This window comes from Lissotriton vulgaris, chromosome 12, assembly GCF_964263255.1.
Source record: "Lissotriton vulgaris chromosome 12, aLisVul1.2, whole genome shotgun sequence".
Taxonomy (NCBI): domain Eukaryota; kingdom Metazoa; phylum Chordata; class Amphibia; order Caudata; family Salamandridae; genus Lissotriton; species Lissotriton vulgaris.
Window position 1 is genome coordinate 23,904,521 of NC_141700.1, and position 23,783 is coordinate 23,928,303.

Genomic DNA, 23,783 nt, shown 5'->3' on the forward strand with positions numbered 1-23,783 from the left:
ATGCAAAGCGCTTGATGCGCTGCCACAGTCAACACATAACTATTGCCAAGAGGAAATATTGACACATTACGCTAGAATGTAAAGCACAATTGCCCTTAGCCATGCCAGTATGCATGGGCCCCTGGCTGTATCCTCGATGGCCCATGTATGAGAAGCATCATGGCCGTGCCAGTATGCATGGTGCCCCTGGCTGTCTCCTCGATGGCCCATGTATGAGAAGCATCGCGGCCATGTCAGTATTTCCGCCGCCTCTAGTGAAGGGGCTGGCCCCTTTCTGCTCTGCTAGTGTCCATTGCAACATTACCACGCCACTATCCACATGGGCCGACTATGTAATGCACCCTCACCATGCCAATGCACAGTAATGCCATCCACCTGGCATTGGTCAGATCCACTGAGGCGGGTGGAGGCGGTGACATGGCTGGGTGCGTGAGGCGGAAGAGCAAGGAGAGGCACTAACACAGCTGTCTTCAATTCTGCAGTGACTGCCCATCAAGAGTCAACAAGCACTGGCGTTGCCAATAGGTCTCGCAGTAGGAAAGTTGGAGCTATTACAATTGCAAATAACAATGCCTTTTATTTTTGTTTTCATTTTAAAAACATAAAGGGCTTTGTCATTTACAAAACCAATAGCTCCAACTTTCCTACTGCGAGACCTATTGTGCCCTGCACAGTGATGGTGAAAGTGGCACTGCGTGGGTGTGAGTGGCTTTGGGTGAGTGGCGTTGCGTGGGTGAGTGGCGTTGCATGTGTGAGTGTTGTTGCGTGGGTGAGTGTTGTTGCGTGGGTGAGTGGCGTTGCGTGGGTGAGTGGCGTTGCGTGGGTGAGTGGCGTTGCGTGTGTGAGTGGCATTGCATGGGTGAGTGTGGCGTTGCGTGTGTGAGAGTGGGCTTGCGTGGGTGTGAGTGGCGTTGTGTGTCTGAAAGTGGTGCTGTGTGGGTAAAAGTGGCACTGCATGGGTGTGAGTGGATTTGCGTGAGTGAGTTGCGTTGCGTGGGTGAGTGGCGTTGCGTGTGTGAGTGGCGTTGCGTGTGTGAGTGGCGTTGCATGTGTGAGTGGCGTTGCATGTGTGAGTGTCGTTGCATGTGTGAGTGGTGTTGCATGTGTGAGTGGCGTTGCATGTGTGAGTGGCGTTGCGTGGGGTTGCGTGTGTGAGTGTTGTTGCGTGGGTGAGTGGTGTTGCGTGGGTGAGTGGCGTTGCGTGGGTGAGTGGCGTTGCGTGTGTGAGTGGTGTTGCTTGGGTGAGTGGCTTTGCGTGTGAGTGGGGTTGCGTGGGTGAGTATCGTTGAGTGGGTGAGTGTGGCATTGCGTGGGTGAGTGTGGCATTGCGTGGGTGATAGTGGGCTTGCTTGGGTGTGATTGGCGTTGCGTGTCTGAAAGTGGTGCTGTGTGGGTGTGAGTGGCTTTGCGTGAGTGAGTGAGTGGCGTTGTGTGTGTGAGTGGCGTTGCATGTGTGAGTGGCGTTGCATGTGTGAGTGGCATTGCGTGGATGAGTTGGGTTGCGTGTGTGAGTGGCGTTGCATGTGTGAGTGGTGTTGCGTGGATGTGTGGCGTTGCATGTGTGAGTGGTGTTGCATGGGTGAGTGGCGTTGCGTGGGTGAGTTGCGTTGCGTGTGTGAGTGGCATTGCATGGGTGAGTGTGGAGTTGCGTGTGTGAGAGTGGGCTTGCGTGGGTGTAAGTGGCGTTGTGTGTCTGAAAGTGGTGCTGTGTGGGTAAAAGTGGCACTGCGTGGGTGTGAGTGGCGTTGCGTGGGTGAGTGGCGTTGCATGGGTGAGCGGCGTTGCGTGGGTGAGTGGCGTTGCGTGGGTGAGTGGCGTTGCATGTGTGAGTGGCGTTGCATGTGTGAGTGGCGTTGCGTGGATGAGTGGCGTTGCGTTGGCGTTGCGTGGATGAGTGGCATTGCGTGGATGATTGGCGTTGCGTGGATGAGTGGCATTGCGTGGGTGAGTTGTGTTGCGTGTGTGAGTGGCGTTGCTTGGGTGAGTGGCGTTGCTTGGGTGAGTGTGGCATTGCGTGGGTGATAGTGGGCTTGCGTGGGTGTGAGTGGTGTTGCGTGTCTGAAAGTGGTGCTGTGTGGGTGAAAGTGGTGCTGTGTGGGTGAAAGTGGCACTGCGTGGGTGTGAGGGGCTTTGCGTGAGTGAGTGAGTGAGTGGCGTTGCGTGGGTGAGTGGTGTTGCATGTGTGAGTGGCGTTGCGTGGGTGAGTGGCGTTGCATGTGTGAGTGGCGTTGCATGTGTGAGTGGCGTTGCGTGGATGAGTGGTGTTGCGTGGATGAGTGGGGTTGCGTGGATGAGTGGGGTTGCGTGGATGAGTGGGGTTGCGTGGATGAGTTGCGTTGTGTGTGTGAGTGGTGTTGCATGGGTGAGTGGCGTTGCGTGGGTGAGTGTGGTGTTGCGTGGGTGATAGTGGGCTTGCGTGGGTGTGAGTGGCGTTGCGTGTCTGAAAGTGGTGCTGTGTGGGTGAAAGTGGCACAGAGCCTTTGATGTGGCCTGGCGCAGGAGAAATGCTGCTGCTGCTAATTAAATATAAAAAGTGTTTAGGGACTCACGGCTGCCGAGAGTAACAAGGCAGTGCTGGGAGGGGGGCTGCGCACCAACTGAAGTGCTCTGGTTGCACGGCCTGCGGCCGGCCGTGTGAAGTGATAAGCCTTTGAAGTACACAGGCATGCTGTGACGGAGGTGTGAGAGGTCTGGCAGGGAAGAGATGGCCTGGCCGTGAAGCAGGGGGCGGGGCAGCGCTGGGGAAGCCTGTGGGAGGGTGATTGATGCCTTTGATGTGGGGAGGGAGGAGAGCCTTTTGCGAGCCTTGTGCAGGAGAAATGCTGCCGATGCGCGTGCATGTTTAATCACGTGATTCACGTGAACTTCATGAAAACCTTGGCTGAAAGCCCTTGGTTTGACGATGATTTTGGCCACTTGAATTCTCGTTCCCTCAATGCGCTTGCCCGCATTGTAGGTCACGAGACCTAAAACTGCTCAGACGTGCCCAGTCCCCAGCATCCGGCACTCATGGGCTCTCGGTTTGTTCCTTTCTTTTGTCTCCACAGCTTCGACCCGGACCCCCGGCGACGCTACACCTTCTGGACATTTGCATTCGGTGGGACTGTGCTGTGGCTGTCCATGTACGGCATCAACCAGGCGCAGGTGCAGCGCTACGTGGCATGCAAGACGGAACGGGAGGCACGGATGTGAGTGAGCAGAGGGAGGGCAGAGAGGAGGAAGGAGTATCAGCCTGGGGCAGTGAACTCAAGCGTCCCTCGGATGGTCTCAGTAGCTCATCCAGACATGCTAGTTTTTCAACATTCCGGTGCCTGTAGTCCTGAAAGCAAAGATGCATGTACCTGAATTGTAAGACAACCAACAGAGCTAGGCGAGGTGCTCACACCGTGAGCCCTCTGATGAGGTGACTAGCACAGAAAGAATGCGTCCGTCATTCTAGCACGACAAGCAATTGGAACACGTTTCTGCAATTTAAAAACCACTCAACACCCTCTCTCTCACCCTCTTGAAATCTAGTTCATATAGAAATTGAAGATTATAACATGTATTTTTCCCATACTGAGGAGAATGACGAAAGAAAGGATTCTGGTTAGAGAGAGGAACTGGATTGGCAACATGGAATTTACAAGAGGAGGGTTGATCTTATCTGCCTTTGGTCATCTTGATAAAAACAGACTCATCTCACTTCTGAGAAGAAAGATTTACAGGTAGACGAGCTTCAGGCAGACAAGTGATCTTCTTGGAGGTCATCTAACAATCCATTAAACGTGGACCGGTCACTATAATTCTTGTACTCCAGGTTTTAGCATAAGACGGGCTCCTTTGGCATCTGTAGCCACAAATGATTCAAATAAATCCTGAGCAATTCTGGGACTTGGGCCCTTCACCAGAATTCTGTTCTGATGCTAATGAAAATGTGAAACTTCGTAAATCTTCTAATCTGAATCGAAATTGGAATGGGGAACAAAAAGTCGAAGAGCCTCTTTAAACAGCTCACCCAATTTCCATTGGTATTGGCCAGATTACAGTTAACCGCTTCTAATACATATTTCACTAAATAAAATATCATCCATTTTAGCTAAAATTTAGATAACCCCTATCCTCTGCTATATCCTCATTCCTTGCTCCACCTCAAAAGGCACAGGTCTCAGAGTCTGGACTCCAGTGAGTTTCCTCTCTTATCCTGTCTCTCTTGATAAAGCTTCCCCAGATTAAAGATAGACCTGACCTTTCTTAAGCCAGGACACACCCTTTGTGGATCATTACCATCTTCCTTGGCTAAAGAGACTCTGACACCAGTGTTAGACCAGGGAACACTTTACAAAATGAGATCCTTTTCCTCTTTAAAATGCGCTTTCTTTGCGATATCCCAGCACAATTCTTTTAAACCCCAGGCTCTTCCCAGGTTCACTTCCTGATAACTATGCTGTCGGAGGTTTATGGGTGCGTGGATCCCACTGCAAGTGCAAACCCAACTTCTACAAACCACCAAACTCTTTTGCACTCATTAAAGAAGCTATATGCACATAAAAGTCAAACTCGAAAGTACGACTAGCGTTGTGAATCAAGCGTGTTGAATTGCCCCCGTTCTTGCGCCCTGAAGTCTAAATGTACAGCTCGCTAGGCATGTGTTGTATGCATTGCTATATAGGACAGATGCAATGTTACAGAATAAAATGTTAAAAACGCATTTAGTTTACCAACTCTCCAAATATATTATGAAATGTGACTCTTACTGATTGAGGTTTTCATTTCAAGCAATTGCAAGAGGCCAGCCTTTGAAAGCTGGCCCATGCATGAGCTGGGAGGCTGGAGTGGGTTCCAACAGTGGTCATCTCAGATAAACTCTGTCCCCCCCTCCCACTTCCATGGCTTTCATGCTAGCTTCAAGCATGTCTACTTGGGCAGTCAGTGGAAACTGCTGAGAGCTTCAAGTTGTGATTGCTGTTTTGCCTTGTGTTTTTGCAGAGCCATCTTGGTCAACCAGTCAGCCCTGTGCTACATCATTGGCAGCGCTGTCGTCTGTGGTCTTGTGATGTTTGCCCTGTACAGGAACTGCGATCCGCTGCTCGCTGGATACGTCTCTGCGCCAGACCAGGTACATAAGTAGGTGGGAAATCACTTGTGTTGGTATTGTCCAAGATATGTGGGCACCCAGGTGCAACAGCAACGAGCCAACACAAAACAGGGCCCACTGAGGTGAAGAGAGGCGGACGTCAGTAGCAAACTACTGAAATGACAGGGGAACGGAAGCGGAAACGGAGGAACCCATCAGTGCATGAACGTTGGCACCTGATCAAACAGCAGGGCAGATTTAAAAAGTGGGCTGTTAGCTGTTGGTGTGAAGGTTACTCATCCTGGAGAACGTTAATATGTATGTCTTATGCCTTATAGGAACAGAATGGGTTTGGTGCATAAGTAACATTCTAAAAGACACTCTTCTTAGGGGTTAGGGCCACTTTTTCAGGCCAGTCTATCCTTTATTTATAGCAGGGTCGCAGAAATTAGGCGACACAGGAGGACCAAATTATGCAGCAGCATTGACTAAATTATGCAGCACGAAAAGGCAAAGTATGCAGCAGAATGTGGAAGCATTACTTCACTATTTTGTCATTTTACACGTTTATGCTGAGTGGGCAAAGGCTTCAGCTCACTCGTACCAGTTTAACACATACATACAGCATTCAGAAACTGAAAGGTGAAAAGTTGAACTTTACATATGGCATGCCTCTGTGCTGCAACACGTCTTGTAACATTTTCGGGAACTTGTGATCAGTTTGAGCTGGAAACATTATTTTTTTGGTTAAAATTAGCAAATTAAGCAGCAGAAGATAGATTAAGTGGTAAGTGTGGGAAATCCTTACTTATGCAGAAAATGCCACTGCAGCAGGATTGCATAGTTCAAGTGGAACTGTTTATGGGGAAAGAGTATGCTGCCTCTGGAAAGGGAGTGAAAAATAATCCCCCGTGCAAACGGTTGCGCGAGTACTGGAACATCCTAACCAAACCGAACATGAGCGCATCTGTTCGCGTTATGCATGATTATTTTGTGTGAAATGCATCCTTGAGGACACATTTTGCACTGAAAATGGCATTAGGGACATCAGGTGATTACTTTTGGAACTTTCTGCCACTACTGTCCTGTAGCAAAGCCGAGAAAATTCCATTTGAACTTTAATTGTAAATGTTATACCTCACACTATGGCCTTTTCTGCTTCCCACTGCTGAACGACTTACCCTATAAGTTCCCACATTTTTCTACAAGTGTTTGATTTTCTTAGCTGTGCCTGTTGTGTGTATAGAGCAACTGAGCTCTTGTTGGAGGTGTAATCAGTAGTCTTTAACCTTTTACCTTCAAAGTAACATTTCTGCACTCAGGATATTTTCTATTTCATTTTTACTGAAAGCTCTGCGTTCATTTTCTTATTCACCCATACCCAGAGCCCTGCTTTCGGATTGGTGTCAGTACAACGCGTTGTGTTACAACGCATTCCGTTACAACGCAGCTATTACATCGCAAATACCATTACAATGCATGGCATTACATCGCAGATGCTATTACAACGCATGGCATTACATCGTAAGTATAGGTAAGTATACCTTTTTTAAAAAATGTTAATAAATTATTTTAATTAATTTAATTTAATTAATTTAATTAAAATACATTTTAAAATAGCCATTAATTTAATGTAATAAAATAATATCTATTAAATAAATGTAATTTTAATAAAAAAGGAAATAATTTATTTTAATTTAGATAAAGAAATTAATTTAATTAACATATTTAAATAATTGAAATTAAATTAAATTAATTGAAATAATTTAATTAATATAATTAATTTAATTTAAAAATGTAATTAATGAAATAAAATTAATTTAATTTATTAAATATATTTTAATTAATTTAAAAATGCAAAATATTATTTAATTATCCCAAAACACAAACCTACCCCTGAACCCTACAATACCCCTGTACCCCAAAACCCAAACCCTGCCCTAAAACCTAAAAACACCCCTGTACCCCAAAACCCAAACCCTGCCCTAAAACCTAAAAACACCCCTGTACCCCAAAACCCAAACCCTGCCCTAAAACCTAAAAACACCCCTGTACCCCAAAACCCAAACCCTGCCCTAAAACCTAAAAACACCCCTGTACCCCAAAACCCAAACCCTGCCCTAAAACCTAAAAACACCCCTGTACCCCAAAACCCAAACCCTGCCCTGAAACCTAAAAACACCCCTGTACCCCAAAACCCAAACCCTGCCCTAAAACCTAAAAACACCCCTGTACACCAAAACCCAAACCCTGCCCTAAAACCTAAAAACACCCCTGTACCCCAAAACCCAAACCCTGCCCTAAAACCTAAAAATACCCCTGTACCCCAAAACCCAAACCCTGCCCTAAAACCTAAAAACACCCCTGTACCCCAAAACCCAAACCCTGCCCTAAAACCTAAAAACACCCCTGTACCCCAAAACCCAAACCCTGCCCTGAAACCTAAAAACACCCCTGTACCCCAAAACCCAAACCCTGCCCTAAAACCTAAAAACACCCCTGTACCCCAAAACCCAAACCCTGCCCTAAAACCTAAAAACACCCCTGTACCCCAAAACCCAAACCCTGCCCTAAAACCTAAAAACACCCCTGTACCCCAAAACCCAAACCCTGCCCTAAAACCTAAAAACACCCCTGTACCCCAAAACCCAAACCCTACCCTAAAACCTAAAAACACCCCTGTACCCCAAAACCCAAACCCTGTCCTAAAACCTAAAAACACCCCTGTACCCCAAAACCCAAACCCTGCCCTGAAACCTAAAAACACCCCTGTACCCCAAAACCCAAACCCTGCCCTAAAACCTAAAAACACCCCTGTACCCCAAAACCCAAACCCTGCCCTAAAACCTAAAAACACCCCTGTACCCCAAAACACAAACCCTGCCCTAAAACCTAAAAATACCCAAACACCCCAAAACATATACATCAGTACCCCAAAACATATACTCCTATACTCATACTTATTTAAAAAATTACTTAAATTAATATATTTAATTTATAATATTTAAAAACGAAATAAATATTTTTGTTATAATAAATAATAATTAAATCAATTATAAAATATTAAATAAAATAAAAAAAATTTAAATACTTACCAATACTTACGATGTAATGGTATGCGTTGTAATAGCATCTGCTATGTAATGCCATGCGTTGTAATGGCATGCATTGTAATGGTATTTGCGATGTAATAGCTGCGTTGTAACAGCATTACGTTGTAATAGTTGCGTTGTAAGAGTAACACACCCTGCTTTCTTTCACTTCTGTTCTTAACCTGTGCAACCGCAAACATCTGGCCTAGTTGTCCAGTGATTGGCTGCAAATCTGTCCAACAGGCCTAAGTTCTAACCCTGGCATTTCGTCTCTACCAAACATAGTCATCCTTGCAAGTATCGCTACTACCTGCTTGCCGCTAAGTTCCCTTACTTTCAAATACAACTGAAGCACCTTTTAAGAGCACAAATTTACCATATATTATCCGATCAGTGTATGAGCTTGCATGAAGATAACTTGCTTATACTCACCCTTAGATTTTTGTTTCTTCCTTTCCAGTACATGCCTTTCCTGGTCCTGGAGATCTTTGAGCAGTACCCTGGGGTTCCTGGGCTCTTTCTGGCCTGCGCCTACAGCGGCACCCTAAGGTATGTTGTTCATTTACTTCCAAATCACTATACTTTCTGACCTTCCGGATGGCTCAAAGCATTACTCATTGTGATGTGACTTTCTACTAAGTGTGGGTGACAAAAATGAACTTAGAAATCATGGCCACCTAGTAGGGCCAGTGCACCGTAAAGCACCCTAGCGCCGCTCTGCCTCTGCACTGGTCCCAGATGCCACTGCCAGACAACAGCGAGAGAGTTTGGCAAGAGTACAAGGTAGGGATGACTCTTCAACGGTGTTCTGTCCTCAGTTTTGACTCCAATGAGTCTTCTGTAGCCTGTTAAGTAGCCTACTTCTTAGGCTGGTGCCCTGAAATCAGGACTTGAGAATGCCTTGGGGTATTGTATCTCAACACAGTCGCAGGAGCTTACCGTGGGAGTTTGTGCCGAGCTGAAGGATGTGGCTTAGAATCATTCACCGAGACCCAATGAAGGGCAATTCCAGAGACTCCTGTGGAGAGAGAAGAGATCAGGACACTGTGGTCAACAATGCCGAAAGTGGCAGAATGGCCAAGTCGAATCAGTTTACTGTGTCTAGAAAAAGTTGGAGCGTTGGTGACTGCGAGGCGAGCAGCTTCGGAAATAGGAGGATCATAGAGGGTGGACAACACACTCTAGATGCTTAGAAAAAAAGGAAAAAGAGAAATAAGCCCACACATCAATGACGACGATTGGTCGAGAGAACGCTGTTTTAGTGTGAGAAAACGAGGAAGTGGCTCATACGAGCACAGAAAATACCCCCAGATTTAAGGAAAAGGTTAAAGAAAGGCCTCAGGAACAGTGTGAAGACGAGTATAGGAGGGAAAAGGTTCTACGGGAGCAGTCGTTGAGAGGCATGTGATTAGGAGGGCAGATAACATAGAATGTAATATGCTATTACCCTTGTTGTGAGTATGGAGGGGCATGACTCACGAGAGGTCAAGCCTTGAGTAGGTCATGATGTGGCCCCCCCCCCCACCACCCTGCCCCAATATATTACATTCTGCGCATCCGCATGTACGGTTTATGCCATGGCATCTTTTCTTGTTTATTTTTCTTAATACTGATCTTTTAACAAAATATAAATACATATGAAGCATCCAGCATAAAAAATATATCAGGTGCCTCAACAAATGAGTTTCTTCTAGGGACCTCAGCTTGCACTTCTAAAATCCCTTTTCGTAGTATTTGGTCTGTTTCTTCAGCCAACTATCCACTTCCTGGTCTTAAAGGCAGATTGAAGCTGGACCCATGGCTGGGTCTACGTTCCTTCGTTTATAAGATGTTGGATACAAGACTTTTTGTTACATTTTACAATACATTGAATTTACAAGAACAAAAGTGTCGTCAGCCCCATGCACCTGGGGAGTCGCCATCTTGGAACTTCAAAACCTAGCGATAAAATGTCACAGAGAGAAGAGAGAAGGCCCTTTAACACCTCGCTGTGTCTTCTTCCTCTCTCCAGCACCGCCTCTACCAGCATCAACGCCATGGCGGCTGTGACTGTGGAAGACTTGATCAAACCCAACAGGCCCTCCCTGAGCCAGAAGAAAATCACCCTCATCTCCAAAGGCCTTTGTGAGTATCTTCTGAGGAAGGGGTGGGGGAAGGGAGTTAAGGGGATAGTGGGGGAGAGCATGAAAGAAGGAGATGAGGAATAGAGATACAGAATGCGTGAGCTGAAGAGAGGTGGAGAGAGAGGGAGGGAGGGAGGGAGAAAAGGAGAGGGTAGAATGTATGATGAGAAACCAAGAGAAAGAAAAAGAGAGAGAGGGAAATGGACATCGAATAAAAGAGAGCGCGCAAGAGAAATAGAAAAACTGAGAAGCTAGTGTGTAGCCCAGCACTCTATACCTCAAGCCGGGCCTGTGACTACAGCACCCTGAACAATGCACCACTCATTGCCAGATCTGTAACTGCAGTCATCTTGTAATCAGGGATCCATGTAAGGATGTCACTGGAAGTGCTTCTCTTTTCTTAGGCGATTCTAACTTCACAAAGCTCGCCAACCCAAAGGCTTTGTCAGTCATTGTGACCGTGTCCACCAGCCAGGGAAGGCAGCTCTCTAGCGCCTGCCAAAAACAAGCATTGGCATAGCCAATAGGTCTCACCTCTGGGACCTTATAAGTGTTTAGCCATGCAACACTTGATGTTGTTGCACCAAGGATATTGTGTGGGATAACTAAACACTTATAAGGTCCCAAAGGCGAGACCTATTGGCTATGCTAGTGCTTGTTTGATTCTGTATTCTTTAGCTGAACCCTCATGTTCATCTATACATTTCTCTATATCATTTATATTTAAAACATCGGAAATAAGTCTTAAAATTAATTTCCAATTTCCAATATAAATATAATACTCAGTTTTTGAGTGATCCCAATTCTTTTTTGAATTTTACTCTGCTAATTAATGGGTTTAATGTTAGGGAGCCTCTTTTCACTAGATCAATGAGAACAACTGAGCCGGATTACATTAGGTAAAGACTGTGGTGCATAAAACATTGGGGCTCAGTGAAATATTGAGGTTCGACTCCACACATATACCTCCATATTACAGAGGAGCATGTTTCCAGTTGCAGGCTGCCATTTACCATAGTAGGGCATTATGGTATTTGTACTCTTGGCTTAATTCACTCGAACCCATTGGACTATAACAGATTAACATAATGATGTTTAAAAGGAAGGAACTCAATACAGTAACCCTAGCTATGCAACAAGTGTAATTTACAAAAAGTCTTTAAATTGCTTATGTCCCTCTAAAGCAGCAGAGTTCTCAATGCAAATTAAACTATGTTATAGGTCGAGCTTGATTCTGACATTACATCCAAATGTTCAGGGTATCTGTTGGGAACTCGGGCAGTAGTAGGGGTGCACATGGTAAGGGAGGACTGTTGTCAGAGCAGTATCGAAGCTTTGAGCTGTTTCAATGCATCCACGCTTCAAGGTCTCTGAATGTTGAATCAGGCACAATGTGAGAACAGTGGCAATAAAATAGTAGTGGGTTAATTCAGCACATGCAACGAACTGAGAAACTGCCGGTAACAAGCTCCAAACCCAATGAGATGGCATAGTTGGGTGTCTGCAACAGCAATCTGTGTGTATACTCAATATCACAGATTCCATTCTAACGCCAGTAAGATAAATTTAGTGGCTTATTCCGCATGCAGCAGGTTGTGAAATAGTTTTTTTCACATTTCCTAAGGCTCTAGAGCTTGCTTGGTAGCACAGAAAAGTAAATGTGCCCTTCAGAAACGTCATGTATGGTGACACAATTATGAAATGTCACTTCCGGAGTTGTAACAAAGATTGAAAAACATGTGCTTACTAATAAGCTCCCCCTTTGGAGACTTGGAAGTGTTGGCTCTTCTGAACAGTCCCCCACCCAAAGGCTTAAGAGAGGTGAACCCCAAGACCCAACAGAACAGAGAGCCTCCAGTCACAAGACCCTTCTGCCCCCTTGTGCCTGTACCATCACTTAATGGCACCAATCGTTCGAGACAGTTCCCCATCCCAACTCTTTGCACCCTCAGATTATTACCTGTCATATTCAGAGTGGGTGAGAAACATTGTAGGCTCTTGGCTCATATATCACCTCTGGTAAACCTCTCACACCACGCAAAGGCCCGCTTGCCGGTTTAAAACACAACACACGTGCACCGACCACAAGATACGCGATGCGCTTGTGCAGAGTCCCACAGTGGCTACAAACCATTGGTCCTGCCAGCAACCTCAGTAGAAACGAAAGAAAGACAAGAATGATGAGACAAACTGACCAGGAGCTGCTAGGAATAATGTGAGTACTGTCGCCATATTAAAAAGAACCGATCTACCTGAAACTAGCAAAATTAGTGGAACAGAGCACGCTAAGGAGAAATAACAAGGCTGTGGGTGTGGCGGCAGATAAACTAACGTTTATTTAAATTGGGGGAAGTCTGCCTGCAGAAACTGAGCAAACAAATACAGCTTAGCAAGAAAAAAATAATAGAGCGCCCGAGGCCGTGAGTGTGGCGGTAGATAAACTAAAGTATATTTAAAGTTGGGGAAGTGTGCATGCAAAAACTGAGCAAAAAATACTGCTTAGAAAAAAAATAGAGTGCCCAAGGCCGTGACTGTGGCGGTAGGTAAACTAATTTAAAGTGGGGGAAGTGTGCCTGCAGAAAGTAAGAAACTGACGAGCAAAGGAAAAAAAAGACCCACAAAGCGTTTCCCTTGCGGGAGCGTGCAGAGGCTCCATCTGTTTGAAAGTTCATTACAAACAGATGTCGCCAAAGCTCGCTTCCACAAGGGAATTGCCAAACGTGCAGCGGTTGCCATTGAAAGCAATGCAAAGCGTGCCCGTTTTTGGGCAAAAAAGCGAACCGATTCCTAAAGGTCTCCTCCTATGCAACGCTTGTGCGCTACGTGGGCGAGACCAAATGAGATGACACAGTGTGAGCTATACTCGCCAATAGGGCAGCAAAGAAGGTTCGGGTCCTATCTCTGACTGGCTTAGACCACTCCAATATACCAAGCAAATAAAGGGGCCAATCAGGTTTTACTTATTTCAAAATTAGTGCCACTCAGCCCACATGTACTGAGCGGTTAGGATTTTATTTTTTGTTTTTTTCTTTTCTTGAATTTTTGATATATTTACTTTTTTTGTATCATAGGAAAAGACAGTTTGTCAAACAATGAAGAATACATTCAGAAAACAATGTGCGCAATATATACATGTGTTCAATATGTACAACATCAATACTAGATTTCCAAAAACACATTACAAGAAATAAATGGATTACATTAATAAAATGCCTAGCATTCAATATTTAAAGTAGGCACCAGTCTTTCAAATTATAGAACAGAAGACGGGCGGAAAACGCAGTTCATAAAGAGTGCCTGCCAGTCTTGCTGAGCCAGAGATTGGATGTTTGTAAGGTTGTACTGCTAGGGACAGAGAGCGTGATATTGTTTGTATCCCTAGTGGCACCCTTCCTCTTTATCCCTGGCTCGGAGTCAACGCGTTTCGAACCACAAGGCGATTCAGGGTTCTCCTCAGGACTTGGACTGGATGAAGCCGTGGCTGAGTGTAGACTTCATGGTCGCGGTGAGTGGGGGCAGCAGCCTCTAATGAGCACACATTATCTGACTTTATGTGGCAATCATCGCGTATTTTTTGGGAGAAAGGCAGCTTCGCGTGTAGCTTGATTTCTATTCTTCCGATATGTGTAAGTTGTTGTGGCCGTGCGCTCCAGCAGTTCAAGTTCTATTGGAACTGATAGTGCGGCGAGCTTCCTTCTCTTCAGTGAATCATCCAGCAAATGGCCACTCACCGCGACCATGAAGTCTACACTCAGCCACTGCTTCACCCAGTCCAAGTCCTGAGGAGAACCCTGAATCGCCTTGTGGTTCGAAACGCGTTGACTCCGAGCCAGGGATAAAGAGGAAGGGTGCCACTAGGGATACAAACAATATCACGCTCTCTGTCCCTAGCAGTACAACCTTACAAACATCCAATCTCTGGCTCAGCAAGACTGGCAGGCACTCTTTATGAACTGCGTTTTCCGCCCGTCTTCTGTTCTATAATTTGAAGGACTGGTGCCTACTTTAAATATTGAATGCTAGGCATTTTATTAATGTAATCCACTTATTTCTTGTAATGTGTTTTTGGAAATCTAGTATTGATGATGTACATATTGAACACATGTATATATTGCGCACATTGTTTTCTGAATGTGTTCTTCATTGTTTGACAAACTGTCTTTTCCTATGATACAAAAAAAGTAAATATATCAAAAATTCAAGAAAACAAAAAAACAAAAAATAAAATCCTGACCGCTCAGTACATGAGGGCTGAGTGGCACTAATTTTGAAATAAGTAAAACCTGATGGGCCCCTTTATTTGCTTGGTATACTCGCCAATAAGCATCACCTCTGGGAGAGCTCTTGGCTTCGTAACATGCCACAGAGACTCCTGGACCATGCCTGCTCTCTATATATGTGTGTGAATGAAGAAGCAGACCTGCCAACACTCTGTGCCCTCGTGTGTGTGTGTGTGTCACTGATATCACATCCCTTCACACGGTCACCCAGTAAAGGCTGATATCAAATGGGGGGTCATAAGGTGGACTGGAAACAAGGAACCAGACTGGTTTTTTACCTCATTGGGCATTTCTCAGGTGTGCTGGGGCTATTAGAGACCGGTCTTTTAATCCCAGGGCCCTTCTGACGGCTTTGTCACTTTCTTACAACAGGCAACATGAGGGTGTAAGCAAAGAGAGAGGGTGAATGAAGGAGAAAGGATGGGAGCAATCAGTGGGAGAAGAGAAGGACAGAGACAGAAACAGTCTGGATAGAAGGTGGGAGTGAGAGAGAGAGAGGAAGAGGAAGGAAGGAGATGGGATGGGGAGAGAGCAGAGGAAGAAGAGAGAAGAGAAGGACAGAGACAGAAACAGTCTGGATAGAAGGTGGGAGAGAGGAAGAGGAAGGAAGGAGAGAGCAGAGGGTGAAGCGAGAAGGACAGAGACAGAAACAGACTGAATAGAAGTGGGGGGAGAGAGGAAGGAAGGAGACAGGATGGGGAAAGATCAGAGGGTGAAGAGAAGGACAGAGACATAAACAGTCTGGATAGAAGGTGGGAGAGAGAGGAAGAGGAAGAGGAAGGAAGGAGACGGGATGGGGAGAGATCAGAGGAAGAAGAGAGAAGAGAAGGACAGAGACAGAAACAGTCTGGATAGAAGGTGGGAGAGAGAGGAAGAGGAAGGAAGGAGAGAGCAGAGGGTGAAGCGAGAAGGACAGAGACAGAAACAGACTGAATAGAAGTGGGGGGAGAGAGAGGAAGGAAGGAGACAGGATGGGGAAAGATCAGAGGGTGAAGAGAAGGACAGAAACAGACTGGATAGATAGAAAGGGGAGGGGAGAGAGAGAGAGAGAGAGAGAGAGACGAAGGAAGGAGACATGATGGGGAGAGATCAAAGGAAGAAGAGAGAAGGACAGAGACAGAAACAGACTGGATAGAAGTGGGGGGAGAGAGAGGAAGGAAGGAGACAGGATGGGGAAAGATCAGAGGGTGAAGAGAAGGACAGAAACAGACTGGATAGATAGAAAGGGGAGGGGAGAGAGAGAGAGAGAGAGAGAGAGACGAAGGAAGGAGACATGATGGGGAGAGATCAAAGGAAGAAGAGAGAAGGACAGAGACAGAAACAGACTGGATAGAAGTGGGGGGAGAGAGAGATAGAGGAAGGAAGGAGACAGGATAGGGAGAGATCAGAGGGTGAAGAGAAGGACAGAAACAGACTGGATAGAAGTGGGGGGAAGAGAGAGAGAGAGAGAGAGAGACGAAGGAAGGAGACAGGATGGGGAGATATCAAAGGAAGAAGAGAGAAGGACAGAGACAGAAACAGACAAGATAGAAGGGGGAGGGAAAGAGAGAGAGGAAGAGGAAGGAAGGAGACAGGGTTGGAAGAGATCAGAGGGGAAGAGAAAAGGACAGAGACAAAAACAGGCTGGATAGAAGTGGGGGAGAGAGAGGAAGGAAGGAGACAGGATGGGGAGGGATCAGATTAAGAAGAGAGGACAGAGACAGAAACAGACTGGATAGAAGGGGGAGGGAAAGAGAGAGAGGAAGAGGAAGGAAGGAGGCAGGATCGGGAGAGATCAGAGGAAGAAGAGAGGACAGAGACAACCACAGACTGGATAGAAGGGGAAAGAGAGAGAGAATGGGAAAGGAGTGTCCTGGCCTGGTTTGTACTTATTTACCAGGGCTGCTTGTGTTCATAGTCCGGCCCTGCGGAAACCCCTGCAGAATGGGCTTCCAGATCGTGTTTGGATCCTCTGCACCCCACAGACATCAGCAGAAGACAGGGGCTGTGGGGAGTAAAAGCGCCCCACACGCAGTGTCCAGCACAAAGCCCTGCCCCTCCGTGGCTGCCCGCCTCTCACACAAAGTAGGTCAGACTGAAGGAGTTCCAGTGGTCTGTCCACATCCATGACTCCTCGCCCCTCAGGGCTCCTCACAGGAGGCAGAAGAGAAGGACCGAGGGTCACACATTGAGTCAAGAGCAGGCCTGGGAAGGGAGCATGTACTCATGGAGCACCTCAGATATTGGAGCTGAGAGCATCGGGCGGTGCTGTCTGTCAGAATATAACAAAAGAAAAAACTCACAGAACTATCAGGCAACAAATATTGTTCACAAATCTATCGTCCCGTTGGTTGTAGATTTACCACTATTAATGTTAGTAAACGAAATGTAGGACACAATATTTATGTCCGGCGATAATCTGGCTGAGGTATTATAGTTCCACCTCTTCTGGTAGGCGAAAGGAGCAATACAAAAAGAGCGGCAGAGAGTAAGAAATAAAGAAGGTATGAGAGTGACTGAGGAAGAGTGACAGGTGAAGGGGGCGTGAAAGAAGATACAACAGATTATAAGTAGAGTCAGCAAGATAAGTGAGTGTGGGGAGGACAGCCCCAGAAAGGAAGATAGGATGACATTAAATGAGAGTGAGTCAGGAGAACACAAATGTGACAGAGACAAAGTGATAGGCATTGGACATATGGCAATGAGATGACCCTGCCCGATCTCACATGCCACCCACTTAGCAAGCCCACTCCAGTACATCCCTGGCCAGGTCACTCGGTCCCCCATAAAAGGGGAGCGATCATGACACTAACACTTCCCTGGAGTGCAGGACTGTCCTGGATTCACAGCACAGTGGACTGTAAATCCATGGCTTCTCCACAAGATGCCACTTCCTGTGACACCACTGCGTATGGCACTTCCTGTGACATCTCTTCCTGTGACATCACTTCCTGTGAGATCACTTCCTGTGCGTTTACTTTCACATTAATTCCTAAGCTGCTTCAAGAGTGTATACAGCTGGACGCCCCCATCAGTCGTCTTTAAAAAAATGCTCACCTTCATTTAATTTTACCCACATTTCCTCCCCGTACTATCAACTGGCTTGCTGCTAGTCTTTTTGCAGGGGTGTACTACATAACATTGTTCATTTATCCATCCATCCATAAATACATGTTTTTTGATGATTAATGCGTCTCTCCCATCCTTTTATTTCAGCATTGCTGTATGGCACCCTGTGCATGACAGTGGCCGCACTGTCTTCCCTGCTGGGTGGAGGGGTGCTGCAGGTAAGAGTGGCTTACAATAACTCCCTGACCTGGAAGAGGTGGACTTGTGCTCATAAGCCAGAAAGCTCTCATAACTGGGCCTTAGCGGTGAACTTCGCTCCGTTTGTGGAGTTTTCTGCAATCCGCAGAGCACGCGTAGTTGCGAAAAACTCTGCTCTGTGTTTTTATCTCGTTGCCACTGAGCGCGAGCCTGGAAAATCCAACGCTAGACCACCTCCCTGCGACATTTCTCAATGAGGGCGGTTGCGGATGGTCACGACTGCTCGCGTTGAGAAACTATCCGCTTGCGTTGAGGAAGCTGCGGCTCGAGTAGAAAATCTTCTTGAGCGGCAGAAAGGATAAGTTACTTACCTGTAATCCTAGTTCTCTTCCAGGGGTATACTCATCAAAGTGAGAAGTACTGAATTATCTCCACCCATGTGCGGGAACCCGGAACATATAGCATAATACATATATATGTGCATATTGTAGAAAAGGAGTACATAGTAAAGAAAAACTTTACACATATACATGTATAAACCAATAATATGCAGCCCTAAACATATCCAATGGGCTAAGAAAGCCAGAATTACATGCATTTCTATAGTATGAAAATAACCCATAACATATAATGTAAGAGGAGGACATGTACAGTAATTGCATTCCGCAAAACAACCTTTTATTTTCATCAAAGAATATAGGTAATGAAAGGCAATTAGCCTAAAGAAGGCTGCATACAAAAAATAACATCCCTGTGCAGAAAAGGAAACTGGCACCTCGCCTTTAAGGCCTCAGAGAATCTGAACACTTTGCCTTTAAGGCCTCCAGGAGAACCCTGCTCCCATCATGCACCACAGGTGACAGTTAGGTCAGTTCTTTTGTACGGTATAAGAAACGTGTAGGAACCTGCATACAAGATGCAAGAATAACCAGCAAACTGTTCCTGCTCGTCTGGAGAGGCGGGAGGGTGCTTATAACTTTGATGAGTAAACCCCTGGAAGAGAACTAGGATTACAGGTAAGTAACCTATCCTTCTCTTCCAGGGGATACTCATCAATAGTCATAAGCACTGAATAGAGTAGCAAGCCCATACCCACTTCCGAGCGGACGAGCAAAAAACAGAAAACTACCTTGACATATACATGTTAAACAGTATTAGCAAACAAGTTTCTCAATGAGGCTTGCCCAACCTGAGCATCTGCCTGCGTGTCCGTATCTAAACAGTAATGGCGAGTAAAGGTATGAACTGATCGCCATGTAGCTGCTTTACAAATTTCTGCCATGGGAACATTCCTCAGGAGAGCCGTGGTAGAAGCTTTTCCCCTAGTGGAATGGGCCTTTGGCTTCCCTGGAAGGGATTTGTTGGCCAACTGGTATGACAGAAGAATACAAGAAACATTCCATCTAGAAATGGATCTTTTGGAAGCTGCAGAACCTGTGTTAACAGGACCATAGTTAATAAACAGACGGTCTGACTTCCTCAGTGTCTTTGTTCTGTCCAAATAAAACTTAAGAACCCTCTTGAGATGTAGGGAATGTAGAGATCTTTCTGGAGGCTTCGCAGAATTCGGAAAGAAAGTAGGTAAGCTTATAGTCTGGTTAATGTGAAAGTCTGAGACTACTTTAGGCAAAAAAAGTAGGATGTGTTCTGAGAACCACTCTGTTAGCGTGGAACACAGTAAAAGGTTCCTTACAGCAAAGAGCCTGGATCTCGCTCACCCTGTGAGCAGAAGTAATGGCCACCAAGAACGCAACTTTCCACGTTAAATGCTGTAAGGAAGCTTTATGAATCGGCTCAAAGGGAGCCCCCGTCAACTTTGTCAACACAATGTTAAGCTCCCATGGAGGAGAGGGAGATCTGACTGGTGGGTAAACCTTTCTCAAGCCTTCTAGAAAATCCTTTACCACCGGAATTCTAAAGAAAGAAGTCTGGTTGGGGAACTTCCTATAGGCCGTGATTGCTGCAAGGTGAACTTTAATAGAAGCAAACTGAAGCCCAGATCTAGACAAATGCAGTAAATAAGGTAAAATCACCTTTTCCTGACCCCGGATCGGATTGTGTCCATTGTACACACACCATAGGAAGAATCGCTTCTACTTTAAGGCATATGACTTTCTCGTAGAAGGTCGTTTCCCTTCTATGAGAATATCCATACAGTCTGGATTCAATTGTAGGTGACCATATTGGATGACTTCAGGAGCCATGCTGTCAACCGGAGGGAGGACAAGTTGGGGTGAAATACTCTCCCTGCCTTCTTGGATAGAAGATCCGGGCGACATGGTAACCTTTTGTGTGGCACTTTCGATAGTTGAAGGAGTTCCGGAAACCACCATTGGTGAGGCCACTCCGGGGCTAATAGGATCATCCTAGAGTTGGCCCTGTACAACTTGTTGATTACCACTGGTATCAATGGGATCGGTGGAAAAGCATACAGTAAGTTCTGATACCATTCGATCAAAAGGGCATTCCTTTGAGATCCTTTCTGGGGAAACTTGGATGCGAAGACGGGGCACTTTGCATTTACCGCGTCTGCAAACAGGTCGATGTCTGGCGTTCCCCATTCTGGAAAGATGCTGCGTGCAACCTCGTCGTTGAGATCCCAATCGGGTGCTTCGACAAAGTCTCTGCTGAGGAAGTCCGCCTGAGAATTGAGGGAGCCCGGTAGATGAACAGCTACTATTGATAAGTCTCTTGCCAGAAGCCAGTTCCAAATTGTTTGAGCCTCTATGGAGAGTGTTCTTGATCGGGTACCTCCCTGTTTGTTCAAATAATACATTGTTGTTGTATTGTCCATTTGAATTAGAATGACGGAAACATGGACTTGAGAGCTAGATGTACTGCTCTCAACTCTGGCAGATTGATGTGGTAACTCAGTTCGGAGGCCGGACCAAAGACCTTGTACTTGTAGAGGGCCCATATGAGCACCCCAACCCTGGAGAGAAGCGTCCGTGACAAGAGTCTGGGGTGGAGGGTCTTGGTGGAAAGGGACTCCCTTCATCAGGTACGATCTCTTCATCCACCACCATATGGAATCCTTGGCTGTTTGATGGAGAATTATCTGATCCTCCCTGCACCCTGATACTTGCATCCATTGGTCCTCCAAACATTGCTGTAGTGGACGCATGTGTAATCGTGTGTTTGGTACTATAAAGATGCACGACGCCATTGATCCCAGTAGGGATGACACCTGACGAACTGCCGGGAACTGCTTGTGAAGAAGGGTCAAGCATTTTCCTCGGATTGATAACCACCTCTCCTCCGAAGGACACACGCTTATTTTTTCGGTGTCCAGGAAGGAACCTAGATAATGGATCTTTTACGTTGGGTTTGGTATGGATTTTTTGAAATTGACGTGAAGGCCCAAGCTGTGTAGCAGATGAAGGCAGCTTGAGAGATGATCCTGCAGCAGAGATGGAGATTAGCTCTTCAGGAGCCGGTCGTCCAAGTAAGGATAAATGAATATCCTATGCTTGCGAAGGAAGGCGGCCACCACAGTCATAGACTTGGAGAATGTTCGGGGAGCTGACTTTAGCATGAACAGAAGAACTGAATACTGGTAATGCTGGACAGACACTCAAAACCGCAGAAATTTGCGATGTTTCTTTGATATCAGTACGTGGAAGTATGTGTCCTGCAGATCGATGGAGCACATCCAATCCCCTTGGTGAAGGTGAGGGAAAATTTGATGGACTGCTAACATTCAAAATTTCTCTATGCGAATGAATTTGTTCAACAGTCTCAAATCCAGTGTAGGTCTGTATTCTGTGGTGGGGCCTCTTTTTTGTACAAGGAAGAAACAAGAGTAGAGACCTTGATTTCTTTGAGGAGTTGAAACTTTCTCTATAGCACCTTTGCTTAATGGTGTTCACCTCCTTTTGCAACAGTCTTTGGCCGCGGTGAGAAATGCCTTTCGGAGGTATAAATGGAGGAGGAGTCTTGAACTTGAGAAGATATCCATTTTGGACGATGACCCATTTGTCTTTTGTTATGCGCTTCCACTCATCCAGATGTAATGAAACACTTCCTCCTACAGGAGTGGACAACAGCTTTGGAGGAAGACCCATCTCATTGGTTCTGCGGCTGCTTTGGCGCTGCTGACTGCTGTTTGTTACCGCCTCTGCCCCGTCCCGGTCTGCTTTGTTTAAACTGGGACATTTGTTGCGTTTGACCCTGGTTCTGCAATGGCCAGTTAGAGGTTTGCCCTCGCTGCTGAAAAGACCTCTTGTCATAGGGGCGAAAGCGACAATGAAACTTTCTTTTCAAGGCCTCGCCTTAAGAGTATCTAACTCAGTCTTCATTTTAGCCATTTCGTCGTCTGTATGAGACCCAAACAACAATGATCCATTATAGGGCGAATTAACAATCTTCCTCTGAGCATCAGGCTTGAGGCCCATGAGGCGAAGCCATGCTGATCTTCGTGAACAGATGCCATGGGCCTATCCATGAGCTGCTAAAGCAGCAGAATCGGCCGCCGTACTAATAATCCGGCTAGCAACCTGGCCTCCTTCTTGCACAATCTCCAAGAAATCTTTTTAATCTTCCTTGGGTAATTTCTCCGCAAATCTTGTTAAGGAATCCCATAACGATTGGTCGTATCGCCCCAGTAGAGCGGCTGCACTAGCCACTCTAATCACAGACCCTGCCATACTGCACATTCTCCGTCCCAAGGAGTCCATGTTCTTGCTATCCTTCTCTGGTGGAGCAGATGAGATAGAAGTAGCAGAATGTGCTTTCCTGGCAGCGGCGACTATAAGAGAATCCGGTGGAGGGTCAGTACGGAGAAAAGGGGATCCTGGTCTGGAGCCTTGCATTTCTTTGAAATCCTTGAGGGCCCGAGCCCACTGTGGCAGGTGTAAAGAAAGTCTTCATCGTAGGTTCCAGCAACCCTCTGGCGTAACTTGAATAATATTTATCCCCAGCGAAGAAGAAGTCTCCCTCGAGGTCGAGCACCGTGATCTAGACGCTGGTCTTTCCAACTCTTTCGCAGGGATAACTTGTCTGTCCCTCGACGTCGAATGCCTCGACATCGAACCAGAATGAGCCACCATCGACGATGACCATGGAGGTGACACTCTGGACGACAGAGATCTATGGGACGAAGCCCTCGACGTCGGCACCTTCGATGTCGACCGCTGATGATCACGCGGTATCCTTGATGTCGTCTCTGACCTCGACAAAGACCTCTGACGGGTCCAAGGGGTTGATCTTGAGCGCCTCAACGCCAACCTTGGAACAGGTGGCGGAGATCTCGACGTCGACCTCCTTGACTTCGATGGTCGCTTCGACGTCGACTGCGATTTATCATGCTTCGAGCCTGCAGCATACCTCGACATCAACTTATGTCTCGACGGCGATCCGGACGTCGATCTCACTTACTTTTCAGGCCTTGCCGTCGGTCTACTTCTCGCCGGCGAACTGGTCTTCGACGTCGATCTCACTGGCGTTGACGTCGCAGGTCTCGACATGGACTTACTTTTCAACAGCGATCTTGTCTTTGACGTCGATCTTACTTTTTCCGCCTGTATTGGCATCGACTTACTTTTGGACGGCGATCTTGTCTTTGACGTCGATCTTACTTTTTCCACTGGTCTCGACATCGACTTACTTTTCGACGGCGATCTTGTCTTTGACGTCGATCTTACTTTTTTAGCTGGTCTCGACGTTGACGACACGCTATGAAGCCTTTTCTTACTTCTAGCTTCTGGTGAAGCAGGTCTTTGCCATTTTCTCGGAGAGGAGGGCCCTCCAGAGGAAAGATAACTCTCTGTGCCCTTTTCATGATGTTTTCCTCTCTCCATTAAGCCAAGAAGTCTGATCTTCTCTCTCTCCTTCAAAGTTCTTCTTGAAAGTTGAAGACATTGGTAACATGTCTCTGTGTTGTGAGAAGAAGGTAAACACACTACACAGACCGAATGAGGATCGGATTTAGATATCTTCTTCCCACAGGAAGGACATTTATAAAATAAAGATGGCATATCTGACTAAA

At 46.3% G+C, this 23,783-nt stretch overlaps 1 protein-coding gene across 1 annotated transcript in view; it reads left to right on the forward strand.

Moving 5' to 3' along the window:
* The window catches only part of SLC5A5 (solute carrier family 5 member 5), a 103,348-nt gene that overhangs the window by 54,910 nt on the left and 24,655 nt on the right, over positions 1 to 23,783 (forward strand). Inside the window, exons 7-11 of the mRNA XM_086946802.1 lie at positions 3,048 to 3,188; positions 4,969 to 5,098; positions 8,609 to 8,697; positions 10,160 to 10,272; positions 17,747 to 17,817. Of these exons, the coding sequence (XP_086802928.1) occupies positions 3,048 to 3,188; positions 4,969 to 5,098; positions 8,609 to 8,697; positions 10,160 to 10,272; positions 17,747 to 17,817 (544 nt within the window). The remainder of the gene's footprint in view (positions 1 to 3,047; positions 3,189 to 4,968; positions 5,099 to 8,608; positions 8,698 to 10,159; positions 10,273 to 17,746; positions 17,818 to 23,783) is intronic.